Source organism: Macrobrachium nipponense, chromosome 3, assembly GCF_015104395.2.
Source record: "Macrobrachium nipponense isolate FS-2020 chromosome 3, ASM1510439v2, whole genome shotgun sequence".
Lineage (NCBI taxonomy): Eukaryota > Metazoa > Arthropoda > Malacostraca > Decapoda > Palaemonidae > Macrobrachium > Macrobrachium nipponense.
The window spans coordinates 81,968,509-81,992,616 of record NC_087202.1 but is presented as its reverse complement, the minus strand read 5'-3'; the positions used below and the strand labels follow the sequence as shown (position 1 = coordinate 81,992,616).

The window sequence follows — 24,108 nt, the reverse complement described above, 5'->3', positions numbered from 1 at the left end:
GGAAATGATAATGGCTTTGTCACAAATGATAATCATTCTGGTTCAAGATATACTGGATTCGACAAAGAGGGTAAAGTTTGGCAACTCTTTCGCCTCACTCAACTACATCAGCTACTAGAATTATACATAAGAAAAGGCATGTTGTTCAGCCTTATCTTCTCACAGGCTCTAAGATCCATCTAATCCATGTTCAATAAAGCTCTTATGTCATCAATGAAAGTCAATGAAAGATAAATGAGTGTTATGAAATGTAAGAATGCCTAACTAATTTATTTTAGTAACAAAATGATAAAATTATAATCAATTTGTATTTTTCATAGCTAACAAACCTGCAGTCTTAACGTGAGGATAAATTCTTCTAGTGCCAGCCTGGAAACCGGTAAAAAAACAACTAAAAATGTAGAACAAAGAATTGGTGGCAACGGAGTCTGGCCATTGGACCAAGAGAGGAGGCATCAGCCAACTTTCTCTCACCCATGATGCTACTGAACCATATATTTCTTCTGGTGCCAAGTCTCTTTTTCTACAAACAGAAATTTTAATCAGAAACATGATTAATTTCCTGGATTGATATAATTTATTGTCATTATCTGCAAATACCATACACATCTGAAACATTGTAAGTAGTGTTTTTTATTTCCAGAGTTTACCACAATGGTTCCTGCCACAACAATTTACAATAAAGAAAATCTCTTTTTCCAGTCAAAAATGTCAAGTTAATTTTTATGACTTGAGTGATATTTTCATAAAACAGGAAAAAATTACAAGCTTTAGAAACAAGAATTTGGATTTTTAGATGTGTATACAAAATTTGTCTTTCTAGAAGCTTGATTCAGTTAACTAAAACTGATGACATTTCTAGTCAGTGAACATTGTGAATACTTTACAATTATACTAATATGTACACAACATATTGTGCTATCATTGCATTTTATGTAGTAGAGGAATTAGTGTATGTCGAATAAGCCATATTTGCAAATTAGGGACACAGCCTAAGAACGGAGACCCTAAAGACTCGTATGAAAAGCCAGAGAGATATGTTATTAAATTAGCTGTAAAACCTGGAGCCGGGTAAAGTTGACATCAGGAAGCTAGGTATACCTAGGTATGTTATGACATCTATGTACTGTACTACTGTATATAATACTATGGTACTGTACTACTGTATAATACTATGTTCAACTTGTTTTATAAAGACAGGTTTTGAATTTTTTTAAAATTTTCTAAGCCTAAGAAAATACTGTACATCAATTCCATATGCTTGATCATATTGAAAAGGTCTGAAAAATTAAAAGCATACCAGTCAGTCAGGATGACATTAAAAGTTTTTGAACTGAGTTATAATACTGTATCTTTTTGTTCCTATTAAGGTAAATACAAATAAAGAGATTCAAACAATAAACTATATTATCTATACATTTATAGTGACTATGAAACACCTAATTACAAAATTCAAAACTTGCATACATGTTAGTTGATTTGATACAATTTTAAAATGTTGCAAATATATGAATCTTAGGTATGAGTATTTCAACCCTTACACAACTTCACAACAACAACCCTCACAAGTAAGAGAAAATGAAAAATAATTGTGCATAATTTTTGCTGCCAAGCCATGGAATGTACAACGAAACAGCTTGGGTATAAGATCCCAGCTTTTAGCGCATGTCATCAACACTGAAGAGACCCTGAAAATGAAATAAAGAAAAATCTTTAAGTTTCCACGGACAGAAAACTGGGAAATTTCGATCAAATGGTGAAGTTATATGGCGTTACCTCTAGCAAAGCAAGAATAAGAAAAATTAACATTTTCAAGTTGCCTAAGTTACAACTAATTATGTATAGAGTAAATATTGATCAAATACTTTAAAAAAGGTTTGGTAACATGAAAGAGACAGAATATGAAAAATACTTAAGAATTGATAAAACCTGATACTTACAAGGCTCTGAAAATCAGATAGTCTAGTGATTTGTGTTAGGAAATTTGAATAGTTACTTTTTATCATGTTTGTTTGTAATAATTATTGTATAATTTGTGTCTTCATTCTGAGAATTATACTAATAAGTTTCTTATATAGATTTATTAAGTTTCTTATATAGATTTATTAATTGAGTTGCACAGCCCAATTGTGCTCTCATGGGAAAGGGACAGCTGTAAATCCAAGTATGGTTGATATCCACAACATGGGAGTCAAGATTTAGTAACAAACAGTGAGAAGATACTACTGAATTTGATGAAGCATTGTAAAAGAATGTTGTTATTTGGAGAAAAAGGAGAGATTGTGTTGAAAGAAGTCACAACTCAAGTTTGTGTCATCAGACTGTTTCTTCATGTGCTGGACTGTTTAATGCTATAATTGCAGTGTTACCAGAAGCAATTTGTGAGGAAGACAATATAAGCATGTTTGTAGAATAGAACACAATAGAATAGAATACAGAAAGGCCAAGGCAAGCGTTGGGACCTATGAGGTCAATCAGCACTGAAATAGAAACTGACAATAAAAAGGTAGGAGAGGATGGAAAATAAGATAGAAGAAAGAGAATAAGAATGGTTAGCCAGTAAAAGGAAAAAAAGGAGTTGCAGCTAAGGGCTGAAGGGATGCTGCAAAGAACCTTAAGTAATGCCTCTCATGAGGTGCACTGATGGCACTATCCCCCTGCGAAGAAAATATATTTATTTATAAATTCTTAGTATAAGTATTAGTACGTATAATAAAGAATCATCTGTATGATCGTGTAGGGTTATATGTGTGTGTGTACAAGTGTAAATATCTTCAATAAGTTTGTGTAATATTTCATATATATATATATATAATAGATAATATATATATATATATATGAATATATATATATATATATATTATATATATATATATATATATATATATTATATATATATATATATATATATATATATATATATATATATATATATATATTAATATATATATATATGTATATATATATATAATAATATATAAATAAATATCTATATATATCATTATATATATATTATATATATATAAATATATAATATATATATATTCAATATACTATATATATAGATATCTATATATAGATATATATCTATATATATATCTAATATATTATATATGTATATAATATATATTATATATATATCTATATATATATATCTATATTATATTATATATATATCCATATATAAATAAATATATATATATATATATATCTATATATTATATATATATATATATATAATATAATATAGTATATATTATAATATATATATATATATATTATATATATATATAATATATATATATATAATATATATATATATATATATATATATATACATATATATATATATATATATATATATATATATATATATATATATATATATAATCAATAAAGTTGCATTTTAAGAGAGTACGATGTAACCCTTTGAACTTCTACACGTATCTGCCCACACCATATCTATGGGCTACCCCCCCCCCCCCCCAAAGCATGAACCACCTACACAGTCTTAAATTTCTGTTCGTAATACTGAAAGTTATAGGGACTGGATATTACACTGACACTGACGTACCGTAATTATTATATATAAAATTCAAAAGAGGAACCCTAATCTTATGGAACAAGCCCACAGGGGCCACTGACGTGAAATTCAAGCTTCCGAAAAATATGTTGTTCACCTAGATAGATAAAAATGTATTACAATGCAAGGAGAATAGCGTTAGGTAGTAATCCATTGCATATTCACTTGAACTTCTGAAGTTCCCCTTGCACAACACCCTCAGGGAGAATGTTCCACAGTCCAACAGTGTGAGGAATAAAGGACCTCTGGAACTGTGACACTCTAAAATGAGGCACATTCACTAAATATTGGTGCTGCTGTTCACCATGATGATGCCAATTTGGTTCACTACGGATGAGTCTGAGTGATTGCTTCAAGTTTCCTCTTTAAGGAATTACTGCAATTTCTCTCAGCGATACAATAAAGTCTATTTGCAGCACAGCGAGACTCAACAATGATGGTGTAATTTTCATGTGAATGATTGCATCTCCATGTGTAGAGTTTGGTCTGTTGGTCATGGTAAGCTCGTCTACATAAAACAACAAACCATGGCTTGTCATTTGTACTGAATTTAATGACCTTTCTAGGGACATAACTTGTAAAAATAGCCATCAACATTTCCTTTAGCTCCTTTTGGGATCTGGATTTGATATAACATCTGAAATATTAAGCGCCTGACATACTTCAATAGTAATGCAAACCCAATTGGGTCTAGATTCGAGCCAGACCATTTTTCCAATGGTGGAATTAGGAATGTACTGATTGACAGATATGTCTTTTTTAGTGGTGCAATGATCATATGTGTATATACTTTTCTCACAGACCTTGGACTTGACAATACCTGGAACATCTGTGCATATGTCTAATCTATTACTAGAAATCTGCGTAGGTTCCTCAATTAGCTGGACAAAATTGGAGGATATACAAAACTCAAGAGCAGACCAGCCATGTTATCTATAGAATTTTTCCTAGGTATACAAACCATAGCATTCAATACATGTGTAACCTCAGGATGAGCTAGATCAGTCACCGAACTTTATAACTGGTAGCTATGGAAGGGTGGGGGGCAGATACCGTTTCTCACCTTCCGTCGCTAGTTATTTCTTCAGCCACAGGGAAAAGGCAAAATGGCTGAGTGAGATTATGATAAAAGGCTATGGTTTGTATACCTAGATAAAATACAAATTACTTAAAAATTTTTTTAGTTTGTTCCTACAGAAATAAAAACCCTCGCCTTTTATATAGGACACTTACTCCTTAGGCGAGAGGTAATCTATGAAAGCCCAGAATTGTCACACTCCTCAGTGCGCGTGTAAGTAGGGGATGCTACGACTCCTGTGACCTCCTACTTAGTCTGGCAAATGGGTTGAAAGACTGGTAGGGAACTGCTCTTGAGTGGCCTTCAAAACTAGAGAAGTCGAAATTTTGCTTCTGAGGCTTGACAGTTACAGCAGCATAGACCCTACCAGGAGCTTCCCCATCTTTTTTTAAAAAGGTAGCTGATTTCAATGCTCCTAGGATTATGTACTACTATTTTCAGAAAGTCCAAAGATTACTATTGTTTTCAGAAAATTTGTAGCACTCACAAATTTGCCTTCTCTTTGGAAGAATGGAAACACTGCAACATTACCTATAGGATGAAGAACTTCCTGTATTTCTGAAGAAACTTATGCTTCTGTCCACTAACTTAGTCCTGACCCCTCATTTACAACTTCAGGTTGCTTTTAAGTAATAATGAAGGAAATAAATGGTAATGACAAATGTTCAGCAAATAATGAAAGACTCGTAGAGTCAAAAGTAAACTCATCCTACCTTGGCTCTCCGAAGGACAGAGTCTTTTGTGGGATCATACGGATGGTCTTTCGAAGGAATCTCTAGAACAGCAGGCAGTGGGTTATCGTTGTCAGTGTCTATGACATGGCGGATTTGTTCAGCAATCTGTGATTCATAAAAATGGTTAGAAATCCATAAAATTCAAATTCTTCCATAATAAGTACCTCACAAATATCACTGTGAGTGTCAAATTACCTTTCTAATCAAATAAAATTCATTATGCCATACACCCTGCGAGTTTCCATAATCTAAGACCAGTATCAACAACATACTACATAATGACTGTATTAGCTTAACCAATAGTTTATTAGATACACAATCAAATGAACTGTTGAAACAACCCAAAATAACTACCACTTCCCCGACAAGGAAAGTTACAATATGAAAAATAAACTAAAGTAATACGCAATAGGACATTACCACTTTCAGATTAGGATGCAAAATTTTATCATCCTGTTCTCAGCTGCTGAAATGATAATGTGATACTGTCACTTGAGTGCAACCTTCTTTCAGACATATTTGTTGCATATTGCATCCTCTGTATGATGCAAAACAGCTTAATCATGAAGGCAGAATGAAAATATACTACAATAAAAATAATTCTATAATAGACGATCAGAGTGAATTACAATTGTGCTAAGGGTGCTAAATTAAATAAGGTGTATGCAGCACAGAGAATTTGTGAGTGGCCAAAACCTGAAAGGGTTTGCAAAAAATAAAAATGGCTAACCTTTTTTGAATTACACCAAATAAATCATCTAATCAGAATGAAAGGAAAAGCTGTGTAGGGGAAGATATGTTATGGAAAGGTATTAATGAGAATGATGCACAGGACAGAAATCGATGGAGATGACTCATTCATATCGGCGACCCCACATAAAAATGGGTTAAAGCTGGGAAGAAGTAGAAGAAGAATGTAAAGCAAAACTTATTCTTAGAAAACATCACATAACACTCACATTCTGATTTATGAGGATGATATCAATGTCATCCCTCTTCATGAATTTCTTGTATACTTCCTCTATTTCCTGTACACTGGTATCTGCAAATTTAAAAAATTAAATCTAATCATAATATAATAATCTCACAAGTTGGTAAAAAATGTTATCTATCACCTAAAACATTTTGTCAATGCAAATGAGATTTGTACTACCAGCATCAAAACAAAATTTGTCACTTAAGACAGGTTAGGTTTTTATTTTGGCAAAGGATCCTCGTAATAACCTTAAAGAATGTCCAACCATCAACATAACAAATTCCTGTATCTAGAGTTCAATACACAAACCTAATTTAATTTATTTTACAGTCTATAAGATAGTTTAACATTAAAGTGGATTCCTAATCAGTGCCAGAGCCATTAAGATTGTGATGGCCTTGAAATTTGACATTAAATTATAAATATTTAGGAAATGTTTTATGTATCTGGAGTTTAGTACAACTTCAAGATCAATCACAAAATATTTGATTGCCTGTCAGAGAAAATGTTATTTGACTGCCAGTCATAAAATACATTCTTGTTGTGATCTTGTACTTTCTTTCTTTCTTTAAATCCTAAATTGAAAATATTTGATGGACAAAGACAACAAACTATAAACCCAAGTGGCTTCCAAAGGAAATTAGCCTGCAGAGAGAGACAAGTTATAGGAAAATGTGATAAATAAATAAAAATGAGGGAATAGGAAATAAAGTTACACCAAAACTTCAAGAGACATTAGCAAACAGCAGGAATAAATTTGTTCCTAGCTTAAATATTTGAAGATCAATGTATTTTACAACTGCACTAGGCAAACTATTCCACATTTCAGCTATAGCCACAGCTAACAGAGTACAATAGTATTCAACCTGATGCTAGAAAATGTCACAATATGTAGTAGTAGCCTGCCTAGTGTTATGAGCAAAAATGACAAATTTTTAATCAATTTGTATTTTACATAGCTAACAAACCTTCGGTCTTAACAATAGGATAATCTTCTAGCCCTAGCTGAAAACTGGTTAAAAACAATCAAAGATGGTAAAACAAGGAATCTGTGGCATCTGGCAACTCATGCGTATATGAGGCGAATGTTGGTCCTCGACCGAGCTCCGGTAAAGAAGAGTGCAGAGGCATGTTTGTTGTTTGTTACTGTAGTACAATTTATATTAGCAAACATAACGAACTGACTTTACGTCTAAGCAACTAGCCAACATCAAGAGTTGGAAAACAAAATAATCTTGACTGAGTTTGAGATGAGAGTAATCACCAATAGACCACATGGATCAACTAAAGCTAAAGTAAATATCACCAAGGCACACTCCTGTTTTATCACTGTGATTGCTTGGAGATGGTTTCATAAGCAGTTACAAAAACCCTTTCATTACACACAACAATAATCACTGAGAACCCTTTTGTTAGGTCCAGTACCTATTATCAAAACCCCATCAGTATGTACTGTAGTACAGCAAGTTCAGCAACCATAGTGAAAATGCCCACAGGCAATGCAAAGTAATGACTGCAAGATAATTACTATAAATTATGGTGGTTTAATGATAATGAGTCACATTTTGAGACTTCTGTAAGGCTTGCCCAAGAGATGTAAAGTGGAAGCTGGAACAAGGTAAAGTTACACTGGACCACTTCATAAGAAGTGACTGAACAGACCAAAAGTGAAAGTGATGAGTAATAATTCAGCTCTGGTGTCCTAAGCAATATGCGACTAAAAAGAATTGATGAAAAGTAAATGACCGAAAGCAATGCAACTGGGTCAAAAAGTACGCTGCGAAGAACCTTCATTATCACTGACGTGTGACAAAAAGTCCCATTATGATTACCAGAAGTGCTTGTACTAGGCACTGAATAGCAATTATCGACTATTTTTCACCAGTACAACTACAAAAATCAGCAGTACTGTTCATAATAGGCACCAAGCAGCTTCTTGTTGTCAGCACAAAGCAATGATACTGAATACTACCTTCTTTTCCCTAGTCTTTCTTTTTTCCCACTCATGCTTTTTCTCATGCAATGGCTACTAGGTCAGAAAAGAGGGGGAAATGAAAATGAGACCCTATTACTAAGTAACTGATGCAATTGCCTCTTTAAGACTAAGATCATAAGTCAAGAAAAATAGAAAAGTATATCATGATAGAATTCCAAAGCATATGCAAGTTTAATGGAAAATGACTAATCCTCAAGAGAAGGCAGCTAATTTAATGCTGAGTGAATCACAACAAATTAAAAAAAAACAATTCATTACAAAATACAGAAATGAAATAATTCAAAAGTATGAGAGAGGTTCAGTAACACACATGACAGCAAACTTACCAGTGTTTTATGAAAACAAGACCAATATGGTATCAAACAGTCAAATGAAATATGTGTATACAGTGGTTGCCCCGTACTTGCGGGGGATGCGTACCAGACCCCCCCCAGCAAATGTTTAGAATCTGCGAATAGGTGGAACCCCTATAAAAATGATGAAAACGGCCTATTTTGGTAGTTAAAACTCAAGAAAAACACACTAAAAATTTGTATAGTACCTGGTTTTTTTAATATTTCTATCACAAAAAGTGCATTTTATGATGAAATTGATTAAAAAACCAGGAATTTCTGGATATTTCTCATAGAAAAATACAGCAATTAGGCGAATTTCCCTTGAATAATGGGTAGATATGGTCCAGAGAGAAATACGCGAATCCGTGAGTCCATGAATCCGGAGAACGCGAATACGGGGGCCCCCACTGCATAAAGATGATTAATTTAATAAGAATTCTTTCCATGACTGCAGGACTCTAAAGAGCACTGAAAAGTGATAATCTACCCCAATGACGGCCAACATGATAATGAAGGGTTCTTGCAATGCAACGGTTCAATACTTGTGCATGCGCATCATCTACAGGCAGATATGCATCAAATAAATGACCTACTTAGCTTTTAAATGCTTTCCTCCAATACAGATCTCATCGTGAACAAGAGCAATCAAGGAGGATATGTATATGCAAAACTACAGTTTGTACTTATGTAAAATGATATTGTTAGAATACAATAGTTTTGTACATACTTACCCGGCAGATATATACTTAGCTTATGTCTCTGACGTCCGACAGAAATTCGAATTTCGCGGCACACGCTGCAGGTAGGTCAGGTGATCTACCCCCCTGCCGCTGGGTGGCAGGAATAGGAACCGTTCCCATTCTAGAACCAGATTTTCTCTTCCACCTGTCTCCTGAGGGGAGGCTGGGTGGGCCATTCATCGTATATATCTGCCGGGTAAGTATGTACAAAACTTTATTGTATTCTAACAATATCATTTTTGTACATGCAACTTCCCCGGCAGATATATACTTAGCTGATTGACACCCTTGGTGGTGGGTAAGAGACAACTATTTACTGAATAGACAGGTAAACAACATACGTTGTAGGTAATAAATAAATAAAACCTTGGTTCCTACTTGTTCAGGCGGAAGATTCCATGGCTAATGCCTAGGAATCTGCTTCGCCTCAAGAGCCTCAGCGAGGATGTGACCTATGGCTAAGAGTTCTTGTGGGTCTGTCGATGGGGTCTTATCCATTTACTCGACAGAGCCTCTTACATGACAATATGCCTATGCCTAGTGGCATAATTAAGGAGCACAACACCGATCCCGATCACCTGATCCTAACACGAGGGTTAGTGCTTAAGTTGAAAAGAGTTATCCCCAAACTCCTTTCAAACAACCCAAAGAAAAAACACGACGTTAACTAAAATTTAACTCACTAGTTAAGGATCAGTATCGGCTCCCTATCCCAGCAATGTATCCGCAGACACGTATCAACCAAGAGAGAAGGATCTCTCGTAGGTTATCTTGACATCCTTCGGATATGGGAAGTCAACACAGAGTTGCATCTCCCGTATGTGACAGCTAATATGTCCTTATGACATATTGTTAAGGAAAGAACAAGAATACAGAAAAGCTCGCACTTCATGCGCTTTTAATTCTCAGCTGTTTGAAGGAATCATCAATGCACTTGTCAAGTGCTTAGGAGATCACATTGTCTCAAAGAAGGCCAGGGCATTCTTTGATATAGATCTCTTCTGGGTGAAGCCTGGAGCCTGGCTAGCGCCTCGCGCCTGGCTGGAGCCTTGCGCCTGAATGGCGCCTAGAGCCTGGCTGGAGCCTTGCGCCTGAATGGCGCCTAGAGCCTGGCTGGAGCCTTGCGCCTGGCTGGCGCCTCACGCCTGGCTGGCGCCTCGCCCCTGGCTGGCGCCTCGCGCCTGGCTGGCGCCTGATTGGCTCCTCCCTCCTGGCTAGCGCCTCGCGCCTGGCTGGAGCCTTGCGTCTGGCTGGCGCCTTGCGCCTGGAGCTTGGCAGAAGACTTCATGATTACTGTCTATGAGTCTGCATGCCTCAAGAGTTTCAGCGAGGTAGGGACCTATGACTGACAAACCCTTCTGGATCATGTCAATGGGGGCTAGCCCGCTTACACGACAGAGCCTTCTCGGATCGTGCCAATGGGGGCTGACCCACTTACATGGCAGAGCCTTACCTGTATCATATCAATGGGGACTAGCCCTCTTACATGACAGAGCTTTAGGTTTCTCTTTACTGGAAGGAGCCTTGCGCCTGGATGGATCCTCAATCCTGACTGGAGCCTAGCCTTGAAGGAGCCTGGCACCTGGATGGCGCCTGGCTGGCTTCTAGAGCCTGGCTGGCTCCTAGAGCCTGGCTGGCTCCTAGAGCCTGGCTGGCGCCTCGCGCCTGGCTTGGCCCCTCCACACTTGCTGGAGCTTCGAGCTTGGAAGAGTCTCTAGGCTGTCTGGCGATGTCCACATCGGACACTCTTATATCTGTCCGATTTGTTCGCCTCTGGCGCATTTGCGCCAGGTTGGAGGCCCGCTCCTTCTCAGTATCCGGCCATGACAGAGTTCCTTGGAACTGTCCGCCTCTGGCGTTTTTCGCCTGTATTGGCATTTGGCGCTTGGCTGGCGCTACATTGTTTATCAGGAGACTGGAGAAGGGTGGAAGAAATTCTTCCCCTCTGAGCTTTTGGCCCCTGGCAAGGGGAAGTGATTTTAGTCAGCTACACCCAGTAGACGACAGGATATCTAACAATACGAGAGAGAAGAGTCTTCCTCCGAGGAGGATCCTTCGTGAACACTTCTTTTGCTAACGAGATCTCTTCTTACATGTTGATGAGGTTCCTCGTTGCCGAATCTTCCCTATCCTTGCCCGAAGGAAGGGAAGGAGTCTGGAAGTCGAAGGAGAGACTGAGCTGAAATTGGGCGGAACCCTGATTTCTAGCTCTTATTGTATTCTTCTGAATACCTTCTGGAAGCATTTTGAGCCCTCATCGCACCCCGAAGACTCTGTAGGCAAACGTTTAAACCATCTCTTCTTCTATAGATGAAAATGTAAGTACCCTGCCTGGGCAACTAAACTTCTATCTGAAAGCGTTGCGTCAGGAATAGAGGGATTTAGTTCTTTTGCCAGACATACTATGCTGGCAAGAACCCATTGCCGAGTCTCCATTGAATCTGATGCGAGATTCCAATGCACAAAAAATTCACTTGTCTTCTTGGTCGTTTAGGGCTAAGAGAAACAAAGAATTCCTTCATAAACTTCCTCAAAGAAGTTTGATGAGGAGCAGTTCCATTTTGTCGGAACACGGAATCTGTGGCCACAAAAAAAAATTCCATTCGAAGTACATGATATCCTACTCTTGTCGTATTGCGGTATCGTATAGATCCCGAAGATCTTAATCCTCTGTTATCTCTAATTCCCCTTGTAGAGACAGAGTATAGCCTTTTACTGCGTTCTTTGATAGCAGATATATACATAGGTGATTCTTCCCTCTGAAAGTGAAGAAAAAACCTCGCTATGTGGTTCACAGAGGTATCGGAAGAGGACAGTTTCCTCATTCCATCTAGCACGATCTGCAGCAATTCTATGTCTTAGCCATGACTATTGTCATTTACCTTGAAAAATCCTCTCATTCATGTCCACTTCTGGTCAGTCTGCACGTGGAAAGACTCAGAGTGGAGAGGTTTTTCAGGTCTATTTATAATAGATTCTGATAGAATATCCAGATACTCTTGGAAAAGCCTTACGAAACATGCTGTGAGAAGAACGTGACTTCTGTGAATCCAACCTCTCTAAGGCCAAAATGAGGCATTCATCCTCTCTTCCTTTGACGCCCATTTATCTTAATATCTGTTAAGAATTTATAACTAGGGGAAAAAAGACTAAAGTTTATTCCCCTTCTTTAAATTAAAGATGTCGTATATTGCTACCTCTCTTGGTTCGAGGAAAGGAAGCAGTCTATAGGAAGCCTGTTCGTCTTCTACCTTGCGAAGAGATCTATGAAGACTTTCCGCAGGTTCTCAAAACTCTTTTCAATAAATGTTAGACATACGTTAACAGTTATTATCTTCGATCGAGAAGGTTCTCACGGACATGCAAAATCTTGCATCGAACCTTTAAGGATCGTTACGTTCCGTGTCTGTTCCCAAATAGGTTCTCTTTTGTTAACGCGAACAGGGGCGAAAAAAGAGATTCTCGATGCTCTTTGCGATATGAGAGTGTCGTGGAATTGGCCTAAGTGATTAAAAAAAAAAATAATTCCATCATTCCTTGTAAGCGACCCCTTTCCGATTAAATGGGTAACGAAATCAGGAACGAATCTTGCCGTTACCGAGCCTCCGAGAGGCTACTGGTTTGTTTGTTTGTATGGTGTTTTTACGTGACTTCCGAACCACGTCGAGAGTGAACTTCTATCACCAGAAATCCACATCTCTCACTCCTCAATGGAATGGCCGAGAATCGAACCCGCGACCACCGAGGTGAGAAGCAAACACCAAACCAACCACTACTGGACTCTTAGGTTAATAACTCGCTAAAACGAGAAAATATCTTGGATGGTACTTCTGGCGCAATTTGCGCCAGGCTGGCGCTTCTGCCAGGCTGGCGCTTCCTTCTAGTTCTTTTAAGGTTATGTGCCAGAACATCTGTGCCCTTATGGTACCCGACCTCCTTCACGTGTTAATTCCGTTCTTAGTAGGAAAAAACTTTTATATACGTAGTATAGTCCATTCAGGGAAACAACTTCTGCCACAAAGAGAATGTTTCCCATCCGACTCACCCATCTTCTCTTGAGCAATATCCGATTCTAAAAAGGTTGTGTGCGTTTCTCGAAAGGATGAGAGAATTATATTATTTCGTGCTCTGCCGTATTAGACTCCTTTATAATACTGTCACATTGTGGTAAACAGCATTAATCTAGGAAACCTTTGTAAGGATACTAGGAATTCTGTAGTTAACCTCGGTATGCGCATAAGACTTGACCATACCGTAGTCTTAAAGTGAATTCTCTTCTACTACATTCATCTTCTCACTAAGCATGTACAGGGGGTCCTCGAGTTACGACGTAGATCCGTTCTTACGATGCATCGTAACACGATTTTCAGCGTAAGTCGGAACATTGAAAAATACCACATGATTTAATGTAAATACCTATCAATAACAACGAGAGAACAATTCCTTACCTTTATTAGTTTGATTGGCTTGCACACTGGAGAGGAAGCTGCGGTGCTGGAGAGACTGGGGGAGGTTAGTGAAGAGAAAAAGAACCTCCAGAAGTTGCTGCTTCAAACAATCTTTTCGCCTTCTCCTGAATCACCATAAGGCTGACTGGGATACGCCGTTGATTTTGGTCTTCCAACCAAAGCACCAATAACCTTTCCATTTCAATTATTAGACCACTACGCTGCTTAGTTATCACTGTCGCTTTCATAGGAGCAGATCCTTTCACATGTTCAACGATGCGCTCTTTATCTTTGATAATGGTAGCAACGGTCAAACGGCTAAGGCCAAGCGAGCGGCCAATGTTTGTTGGCGTTTCTCCCTTCTCAGATCGCTTTATAATGTCCACTTTAATTTCCATGGTGATGGCCTTTCTTTTCTTCGATGCACTACCATCAGAAGAGTCCGCCTGCGCTTGGGAGCCATAACAAAGAGCAAAAAGTTACAAAAACGATACAACACGAGGGAGAGAGAGGCAGTGTAAACAACCAAAATGGCGTATGGGCGAGGACTGAGCGTAGCGAAGCGACGCCGTCCTCTCCCCCACAAAGCGTATTCTTCCGCCGTGCGCCTGGAACTAGTTGCGTTTGTTTACGTTGCTTACGACGCTAAACCGCGTAAGACGGAACAACGCAAAATATTATTTTTTATATTTTTATGGGGGCGCGTTCGTAACCACGAAACATCGTAAGTCGAGACCAGCGTAACCCGAGGACTTACTGTACTCTAATAAGCCATGCTTTCGTAAGCATGAGAGCATCATATAATATAGAGTTCCGCTGCGTTAGAATCCTTTAATAATGTTACCTACGGTAAACAGCATTGAAAGGTTGTAATATCTTTCTTATTGAAAGCTTCTTAGCAAAAGGCAGACAATATTTTATTTATGTTTGCTTAACTATCCCCTCAATCCGAGGCTAAAACCGCGATTGTAGGGGAGAGACACGGTTAGTTATTCCATCCCGCAGGAGAGAGACATGTAACCAACCACTCATGACCGACACCTACATGTTACTGCGTTGGTCTCTAAGGCGCGATAGCAGTCTCCGTTAGCCGTCTGGCCTTACTCTTCCAGAGTTGCCAGCTACTCCATTAAATAAAGGAATCTTATAAAATTATCGAACTTCAGGAAGTTCTTATTAATGCATATTTAAGCGAAACAAGACTTCGATAAATCTAGAAGCTAAGTAGGTGTTGTCTTAACAATCCCTTTAAGCGTAGTCCTTCCTAGGAAATTCCTGGAAGGATACTGATAATTGAGTTGCTCTACAAAGAAGTAACTACGGAATGTGTGATTTGCCGTATCGTATTCTCATACAGCAGATACTCAACTACCTTCTTTCCCTGCCGAGGCAGATAAAGGAAAAATTTTTACTGTCTTCGTTCTTTTCGTTAATATATATCTCCTTAAGAAAGGAAGTTAATCCAGGAACTCTTTAAATCTTCGTGATTTCCTCATAAATCGCGGAAGAGACAGAATTCCTGTTCGTCTGTAGGGTTTACGGAAGGAAGTAGATATTTCCTATCCACCATCATACCCAAACGTCGATGAGATTCTAATAAGAAAAACTCCCCAAGCGCTTGCCTCTTCATAACGAGGGAAGAGCATGAATGAAGGAGTGTGTCCGCATTACTCAAAGAGGAGCCTCGCGACTGACCTCTCTCTCTTAAGAAGATTTGGAATATTCTGGCGCCTGGCTCCTTGCGCCTAGCGCCTGGATAGTTCCGCGCGCCTGGAATGTTCCGCACGCTAGAAAGGAGACTCGCTCCTGGAACGTTCGCTTGTGTGGAAGGTCCCGTGCGCCCTGATAGTTCCGAGCGCCTACTAGACCCCTTTTAGAAAGAGCCTCTTGCCCGGAAACGTTCAATGGAAGGATCGTTCTGATTGCCACTGTACTATAAGGCTCCTTGCTCTAGCCGTCTGTTTTTCTGTTGCAATTTGCGCCAGCTGGCGCTTCGTCTCTTGAAGGCGCCTTGCGCCAAGAAAAAATTTTCTAGAATGCGGCTCGCGCTCAGTTGCTAGAACGCGGCTCGCGCTCAGTTGCTAGAACGCGGCTCGCGTTTGGTTGTAGGAACGCGGCTCGCGCTAGTCTGTTTTCTGGAACGCGGCTCGCTGCTGGCTGTTGGAACGTGGCTCACACTAGCTTGCTGGAACGCGGCTTCCTAAGTTCCTGGCTGGCTCTTGCTCAGTGTTCTCTTAGTTTTCAGAGAACGCGCTAGATCATCAAAACATATACATTCTTCGTCTTTTCGGATGTAAGATGAAGAGACGCACTTTTTTAAGGATGCCTTTTCAATGGCTATCCTTGGCAGTCTGGGACGCTCTACAGAACCTGCCGAGGGGACGCCTGACCGGTGGGGTTATTCTCTGAAACCCCCTTACGGCTTTCGACATTCCTTCTCCCCTGGGCTTGGGAGCTTGAAAGAGGTCTAGGCCTGGGAGCGAGACAGAGCCGATCAGACGCACCCTCCACTGCAATGGGGAACACTAGTAATCACTTCTTACCTTTCAATAGCTCGCATTTTGAGCCACAATCCTTGTCTTCAAATTGCAATTATGAATTTGAAGTTTCTGCGAAGTAAGAAGGTGATGAGGATGCAACACTACTAGTACTGTAAATACTCTAATTGCTCGTTAGTACGAGTTTCTAAAAAACTTTTAAAAGAAACGTATCTAGTTACATGCTTTACTGACTCCCTAAAGTAGGAAGTCAGTATATTTCCTCAATCAATTCTAACACTTATTATTACACATATTAATGAATAAATATTAATATTTCCCTTTCTTGCAAACTATGTGAGTGTCTACCGAAAATTTCGGTAGTTACACGTCATATATTCTTCGAAATTTTCGAAGCCAAATTCATTAAAAAGTTAATAAAAGCGTATGCCGAACCAAAGACCCAGTACTTCCCTGCAAAAGACAGCCCAGAAGATCGATGGCGATGAAAAACAAGAATCAAGTCAGGAGGTAGCAACAACATATGTTGACACTACCGCGACAGAGAAAATCTGGTTCTAGAACGGGAACGGTTCCTATTCCTGCCACCCAGCGGCAGGGGGGTAGATCACCTGACCTACCTGCAGCGTGTGCCGCGAAATTCGAATTTCTGTCGGACGTCAGAGACATAAGCTAAGTATATATCTGCCGGGGAAGTTGCATGTACAAAATGTAAAAATCTTCATAAAGTTTCATAAGAAATAATAAATGTACATTTCCCTGCATTACATTAATTCTACAAATTCTTAAAAATGCTAAGTAATGTGAGTGAAATGCATGAAGGAAATAAAATATGCATAATGCTAAAATTCACTCCAGTACAAAGAGCAAAGAAATTTCATAAATGTCTTTCTTTTAAACTTTGAATAATTTATAAATGTAATGCTAATTTTTGCTGAACCAGGGTTGTACTAACTTTTATCAACAACCAAAAAGTTTGGCTCCCGTTTCTTGTTTATCTCTCCTATACCTCCTAGGAGAAAACCAACACACGTGTCCTGCAAGTGAAATAAATATTTAGGAAATCATTAGGAAGAATTACAATTAAAGTGCATTACAAACTAAGATTAAAAATACAAAAAAGATGACGACTACGTACTATAATCAGAGATGAATATATACAGTACATCTTATCTTTACATGAACTCTACATTGCAACTAATATCTACATAGTAGTATATATTGAATTGTTTGAAAGTTGGTTACTGTACCTTTCATGCCTATTTAAGTACAGAATGATTTATAATCAATACTTATGGTTTTTCATCCTAAAACACAATTCACTGTGCACACAATACTATATGTTCAAAATAGGCACGCAAAACTAAATCTGAATTTACGGGTGGCAAAGGGAAGCACCCTGAACACAATTTTAATTTGCGATCCTGTTTGTTTGTATCTCGGAATGTTTGTACACAGCAATGAGACTGCAAAATTTACTTTTCTCATTCAAATACTGTACTAAATCTAAATCCTATCTCATTACTTGTCCAATAGAAGTTATTGATAGTCAGGAAAAACCCTGGCTTTCAATTAAACTCTAAGAGTAGAACATTGCACATAAAACCCATCCAGTCTATAATCTTGTGTGACACCTACAGAATTTTCTGTTTCTTACCAGTTTTGGATTGCTTTATTTCCCTGCTTATTCCTAGCAAAGTGTTGGTTACTCAGTTATACACTTTCCCAGGAAATGGAAATTATGACATCATCCAGGTGATAAAGTAAAATAATCTCATAAACTATTGAATTTACAAATAATAGGATCTAGTCAAAATTCAGACCTACTGAACTGCATATTATATGATGCTCATATCTTCAAACACCACTTTTGTAAAACATATTACTCATTCATTTTACTTAAAGTCCTTTCCAAACTAAAGTACATATTTCTAAGACAACAAGAACTTAACCAACACAACTGCTATGACAATTATTCATGCCCCTACATGCATACACCTATTCTTCCACAAGGGTTTGGTAATGTAGACTTTGTACACATGATCAGGTACAGATTAGTCACCTCATACAACCAGCTTATCCAGCATAGTATTGCTCTATTGTGGACAAATATCAGATGTCACTTTCATTTGTATTAAAAAAAATTCCTAACGCTCCTTGAGAAAACTGTTTTAATGTTGCTGGAGATTCAGTATATAAATTTCAAAAAAATTTTAAATTCTATAACATAGCCATGTTAAGAGAATTAAGCTTTCTAATGGCATAAACGCCGTTCTTTATAAAGACTGAGACAACTTTGGTGGAATTGTGAATTGAAGAAAATTAAGGAAGCTATGAGCCAACATAAATGGACAAAGGGAAGAAATGCCTAATGTAGGCTATCCATCCTTGCACAAAGTTATTTCCACTTTCAATTTTTACCTCATTATCTGGGGAGAACAGTTTACTCTCCAGTAAGATGAATTAGGATAAATGCAAAATTAGTCAAGATTCATATAACAAACAGAAAGTAAATCTATCCAAGTTAGCTGTCTGCCCTAATGAAAAGTCAAGCTATTAACCCAACAGGAAAACTAGGTTATTACATTTTCCTTGATAAACTGAGCAATGTAAGTATCACTGACCATGCAAGTGTAAAAAAATAAAAATGCAAACTTTCATAATATTATGCCTTTTTCTGATATAAAATTTTAGTATGGCTTTTACAGTCCCTATGTACCCATAACAGCAGAGCTATGTAAATAATATTACCCACGGTACTATTACTCAGCATGAGCTAATAGTTTTAGTACAGCAATCAGAAACAAACTGAAGCCACTTTGCTAGCTGTTCCTCTCTATTCCCAAAAGTCGGCAGGGTTAGTCACCTAGGCACTAGAAAATAGTGCAGCGCACAAATTTCAAAATTCTAGCTGCCCATTCTAGAAACTTTTAGCTATGTAAATTCTGGGTGAGTTACTTACATAAAAATGACTTGTCAAAATGTATTTAGTTACAAAAATAATACAAAAATACAGTAGTAAGTGAATATTTCTCTAGGAAAAATTCTGTGATTGGGCAAATTTTTCACGAATAATGTGAATATACATTCCACAAAAAATCCGCAAATAGGTGAAGCTGTGAATTCAGAACCAGGAATAGGAGGGGGTCAACACTCAGACTTAGACTTTAGAATTAAGAAAAGAGACTACAAGGTCCCTCTTGTTGATTTCAGGAAAAGGTTGTGCAATACTTGCTATGCCAAGCAGGCTAAAGGGTGCAATTCAAATTAAATTTCTATGACTTTAAAGATATACACAGCAAAAATCCGCACTAATTACGTTCTCCAAAGAATAAGTTCTCAAAACTAAATGAAGTAACAATACCTCCTACATTCTGAATAGCCAAATTACTTTCAGCAATAACAGATCAGGGTTAAGCTTTTCATGCACTATTATCACCAAATGGCAAACAAAAACAAAGGAATGCATTTTAGATATAATAGGGTTCTATTAAATAACCATGAGAATGAAATGCTTAAAATGGTTCTTGGCAATAAACCCAGGGCAAGAACAAATAACTAGTGTCTTCATCTCACAAACTAAAATTTGACAAAAATGCAGGGAATTTGGTTACTCGTTTGCAGATGATAGGAACACCTAGAGACAGTTTACACACACAAGCCCTTTAAAGAAGCCATTTCTAAAGACTCAAATGGCTCCACAGGTAAAGATGAATGTCTCTCAACTGAACTATATTAATGTAGAGAGATCAACACAAGAGGAATAAATGTGTGCCTTATGGCAGCACATCCAAAACCTTAATTCAAAGAATTTGCAGTGAAGTTGGTAGCCCCCTGGCCAGTTAAGACCCAGTGCGCAAGGTGAAGATGCCAACTACTAAGTGGGGACCTGGTGCTCTAGATCTGGTTAGGCCAGAAAAGATGATGTTAGGATGCATCCCTATACTTCTCTCTTAAGATTTACAATGTTCCTGGTTAGGTTAGGTTAGGTTAGGGAGGATGGGGTGCAGGTCCCAAATAGGTAAAGATCCAAGGTGTTTTTGATTAGGTTAAGGATGGTACAGTTAAGATGCATTTCTATAATTGGCCCTGATATCTTTAACCTTTATAACAGGTTTTGGGATTGATACCGATTACAGACACGAACATTTTCTGACTGCCCGTCTTATGGTTAAACGCAGGGTAAATGACTGAGCAGCAACATAGCAGCCACCGATCCGAGAATGCTGCCACCTTCCCGAAAAAGTACTTTAATTCGTTGCCATGAGGATCAGTCAGAGAGTTGTGGTCCATCTTGGCAGCACACAGAGACCTCTACGTTCCTCTCGAAGTAAGCGTTTTTTTCCTAAATTACAAAATAATGGCAAAATTCAAGCACTTTCTCGGGAAGTGGCCGCATTCCAAGAGAGGTGGCCACTACGTCACCGCTCGGTCATTTACCCTACGTGAAATTAACTTAGTTTTTAATTTTTGCTTAGAAACCCATTTCTACTAGGTACAGTTCCTAATTATTATTAAATATAAATGCATGGGGAAGCAAAAATATGAAGTTTTTGACAACAATAGTAAACAGAAATGCATAGCAAAACATGAAACGGGAGATACAATAAAAGTTAATGCTTCATATAGCCTAGCTATATAGGGGGAAACATCAGTACAGGCCAACCCTCATCACGGTAGACGGGTCTTATTCACTCGATATTTAATTGGTGAAACATGAATACAATTGCAACTCTAAGCATACCATTTAAAAGACTGAAGTTTCGTCAACATATTGTGATATATGAAAGCCCCATACAAACTAAAATAAGCATGTGAGCTCTTCGTAAAATATGTTTTCAAGGCAGTTTTGAAATCCAATATGGCGGCTACGTTTTTCATGGACGGTTCTCATCAGTGACGGACACCATCTTTCCCCAGCCTTCCCAGCACTCATTTGAACAATGTTAGCGTATGTATGTAACGTTTATTGATCTTACTCAAGATTGCAGTTGTAATCAGCACAATAAAACAACATTTTGTTGCCTATATTAGTGAAAGTATGAAACTTGTTATTCCCGGGGTTATGGTTGGAACTGAATTCATTCTTACCTTGTAATCGGCGGTTTTTATCCTTACTGCCATCACAACTGAAACTCCACAGTGCTTATTTGATTGTTATTATACACATTTTGGTCTCAGTTCACTCCACATTGCACTTTAAACCCGTTGCTGTTCCTGGTTTCTAAGCGCGCGCGCCATAAACACAATTACAAACAGCAGACGACGACAGACGACGAAACTGCAAAGTTTTATTCCCTAAACTGTTTACTTTACTCGTTATTTAGTTTAAATTTACATTGTTATTTAAAAATTTTGATTTAATTCATGTATATTATCCCTTTTTTGCAACCAAATTACCCCGAAAAATTACAGATATTTCTAACGTAGATAAAATCAAATGTTTCTAACGTTTTCGTACATCTGGCTGAGAGAAGGGAAGGTGAAGGAAGGAAGAAGGACAGGGGTGGCGGTGGAGGTGGGGGGAGAGGGTAGGTGGAGCTGTTTACTGGTGTGTTCCTATCCATTTCTGGATAATGGAGTTTTGGTCTATTAGTACAAGGACAAGTGTAGTTATTCTTTACGATTAGTGATTCACGATACCCTTATAAATTACGGCACTGGGGGTAATGCACTAAAGAAAAATCTCGCTCTGTTACGAGTGTTCGTTACAGAAATAGGTATTGCCCAAAAACGTGCTTGCACTGTCTCTGAAACCCATAGTAGACATGCTGCTTAGTTGTCAATCAAGTTTTTATAACCAAGTATTTTTTACAAGCTAGCTATTGAATAAATTTGTATTTTTCTCAGTCAAAACATATGCCCCTCAATGCTAACTTTCCTCTTTTAACGACTTTCTGGTCATTGCAAATTCGGCCCCATAATTTCTTATGGTGCGAAAACAGACAGAGGCCCATGGACCGAAACGATTGCGTCACACTACGGCGATAATCCAGCAGTAAAACATCTTCATATATCCAAAAAGTAAATAATAAAGATATATATGCGCATTACGATTATAACAATTACATGTATAGCTGATAACAATCTGCACGAATAACTGGTAAACTGTTCTGCAATGACAGTTGAGTATAGCAATTATTTACAATAGGTACGAAAGTCAAGATGTCGTGACGTCATAATACAGAACTTGAAAGAACGTTCTAATTCAGAAAAATAATTACTTAAATTTGAGTCAGAGTCGAGTTACTTTTTCAATAACGAATATTTTCAAATTAATCATCATAAATATGTAAAATATTGATGTTTTACTACTTATTTAAAAATTAGCCAAGAGCACGCTTCTCGTCATCTTCTACCCCAACAGCTGTTTACGCCTGGCTTGTTGTTGATGAGAAATCGTGTTTCGATTGTTGTGATAAAAGTGCTCCAGCGTCTGTGGGTACAAGTGGTGTGCGGATTTATCACAGGAAATGGTTAGTTTATTGACACAAGCTACTCCGTAAACATCGAGATGGTGTCAATCTTCTAAATACCTCGAGTTGTAAGTAAAAATGTTGAACGCGTTTTGGTGAGGTTTCCACTACGTTTGAGACCGTTTTCAGTACCCTCTGTTTAAATCTGTTTAAATCTTAAAATTTGGCCTTAATTTCTAACTTTGGGGAAAATACTTACTTCGAAAGGAGAGTAGAGGTCTTTAGCTCCGTTTCTCACCAACAACAAGTCGCGACTGATGCCCATCTCGGGTGTCAGGACGCGTTATAATGTACTTTTTCGGAGGGTGGCTTGCATTGATGGTAGCTGGCCTGCGTGGCCTGCTGTGATGATCTACCCTATATAGTAGCTACCTAAGACGAGGCATTACAATAGGTATCACAGTGTACTGTATTAGCCTATCTAAATATTTCCTACTTTACGGACCTAAATCATTTACGTTTGTTTAACCTTAAGGTACTTACTAGGTATCCTAAGGACAACGACCATTACAACTTTTTGTGTAACTTCAACCAAGGAAGAGACTTCAAGGTTACCCTAAGGTAGGCTGCTTTACCTTCAACCTCACTCAAACACTAGGTATATAACCCTTTGCACTTATTTTCCGTCATAAATCTAGGTAAATCTATCTCAGACATGAACATACGACACGCGTCACTCACTAACCTCATCGCCAATGACGGCAATTAATTTTCCTTGGGCTGCTGCTATGGCCATGATTTCGTCTGCTCTGATTTCCTCCTCAGCTCAGTCTTGTGTTTTGACTCGGAATCATATGAGGTGTGACGTCACAGCACTACGGTACGATTTTGACAGCGTGATCGCCATGGCTATTTAGACAATACGGTAAGGAATTATTTTTGTGCGCGTTAATCCAGATTATTAATAGATGGTGGACATTTTTTACATTCTTTACCTTCAGGATGGAATAAACTTATAAGTTTTATAAGAATTTTACGTATATTTACAATAAAATATTGAAATAAGAAATTCGTGACGTTCAAAAGCGCTAAACAGAGATGTAGCTAGTAGTAGGTACTACACAGTTGTCATTTTGACGTATCAGCTATCGTAATGGTTTTTGTCGATTTTTGCAGCTTTTCATCTGATCATCTCAGCTAATAAAACATATCCATATACGCATCAAACGAGGCTGATTTGGTTTTACGGTATGTCGAAGCAGATCTATCTGGATTTCCTGTTAGAATATTCCAACGTTAATGGA

The 24,108-nt window shown here is 38.0% G+C and overlaps 1 protein-coding gene across 1 annotated transcript; it reads right to left on the bottom strand.

Moving 5' to 3' along the window:
- Positions 1–1,389: 1,389 nt before the first annotated feature.
- On the bottom strand, positions 1,390–23,700 carry LOC135221856 (V-type proton ATPase subunit F-like). Its single transcript, XM_064259796.1, has 5 exons — positions 23,550–23,700; positions 17,344–17,425; positions 6,355–6,437; positions 5,375–5,500; positions 1,390–1,688 (listed from the first exon to the last, which is right to left on the bottom strand). Exons 1-5 carry the CDS (start codon positions 23,598–23,600, stop codon positions 1,659–1,661), a joined length of 372 nt encoding a protein of 123 aa, XP_064115866.1. The 5' UTR covers positions 23,601–23,700; the 3' UTR covers positions 1,390–1,658.
- Positions 23,701–24,108: the final 408 nt, after the last annotated feature.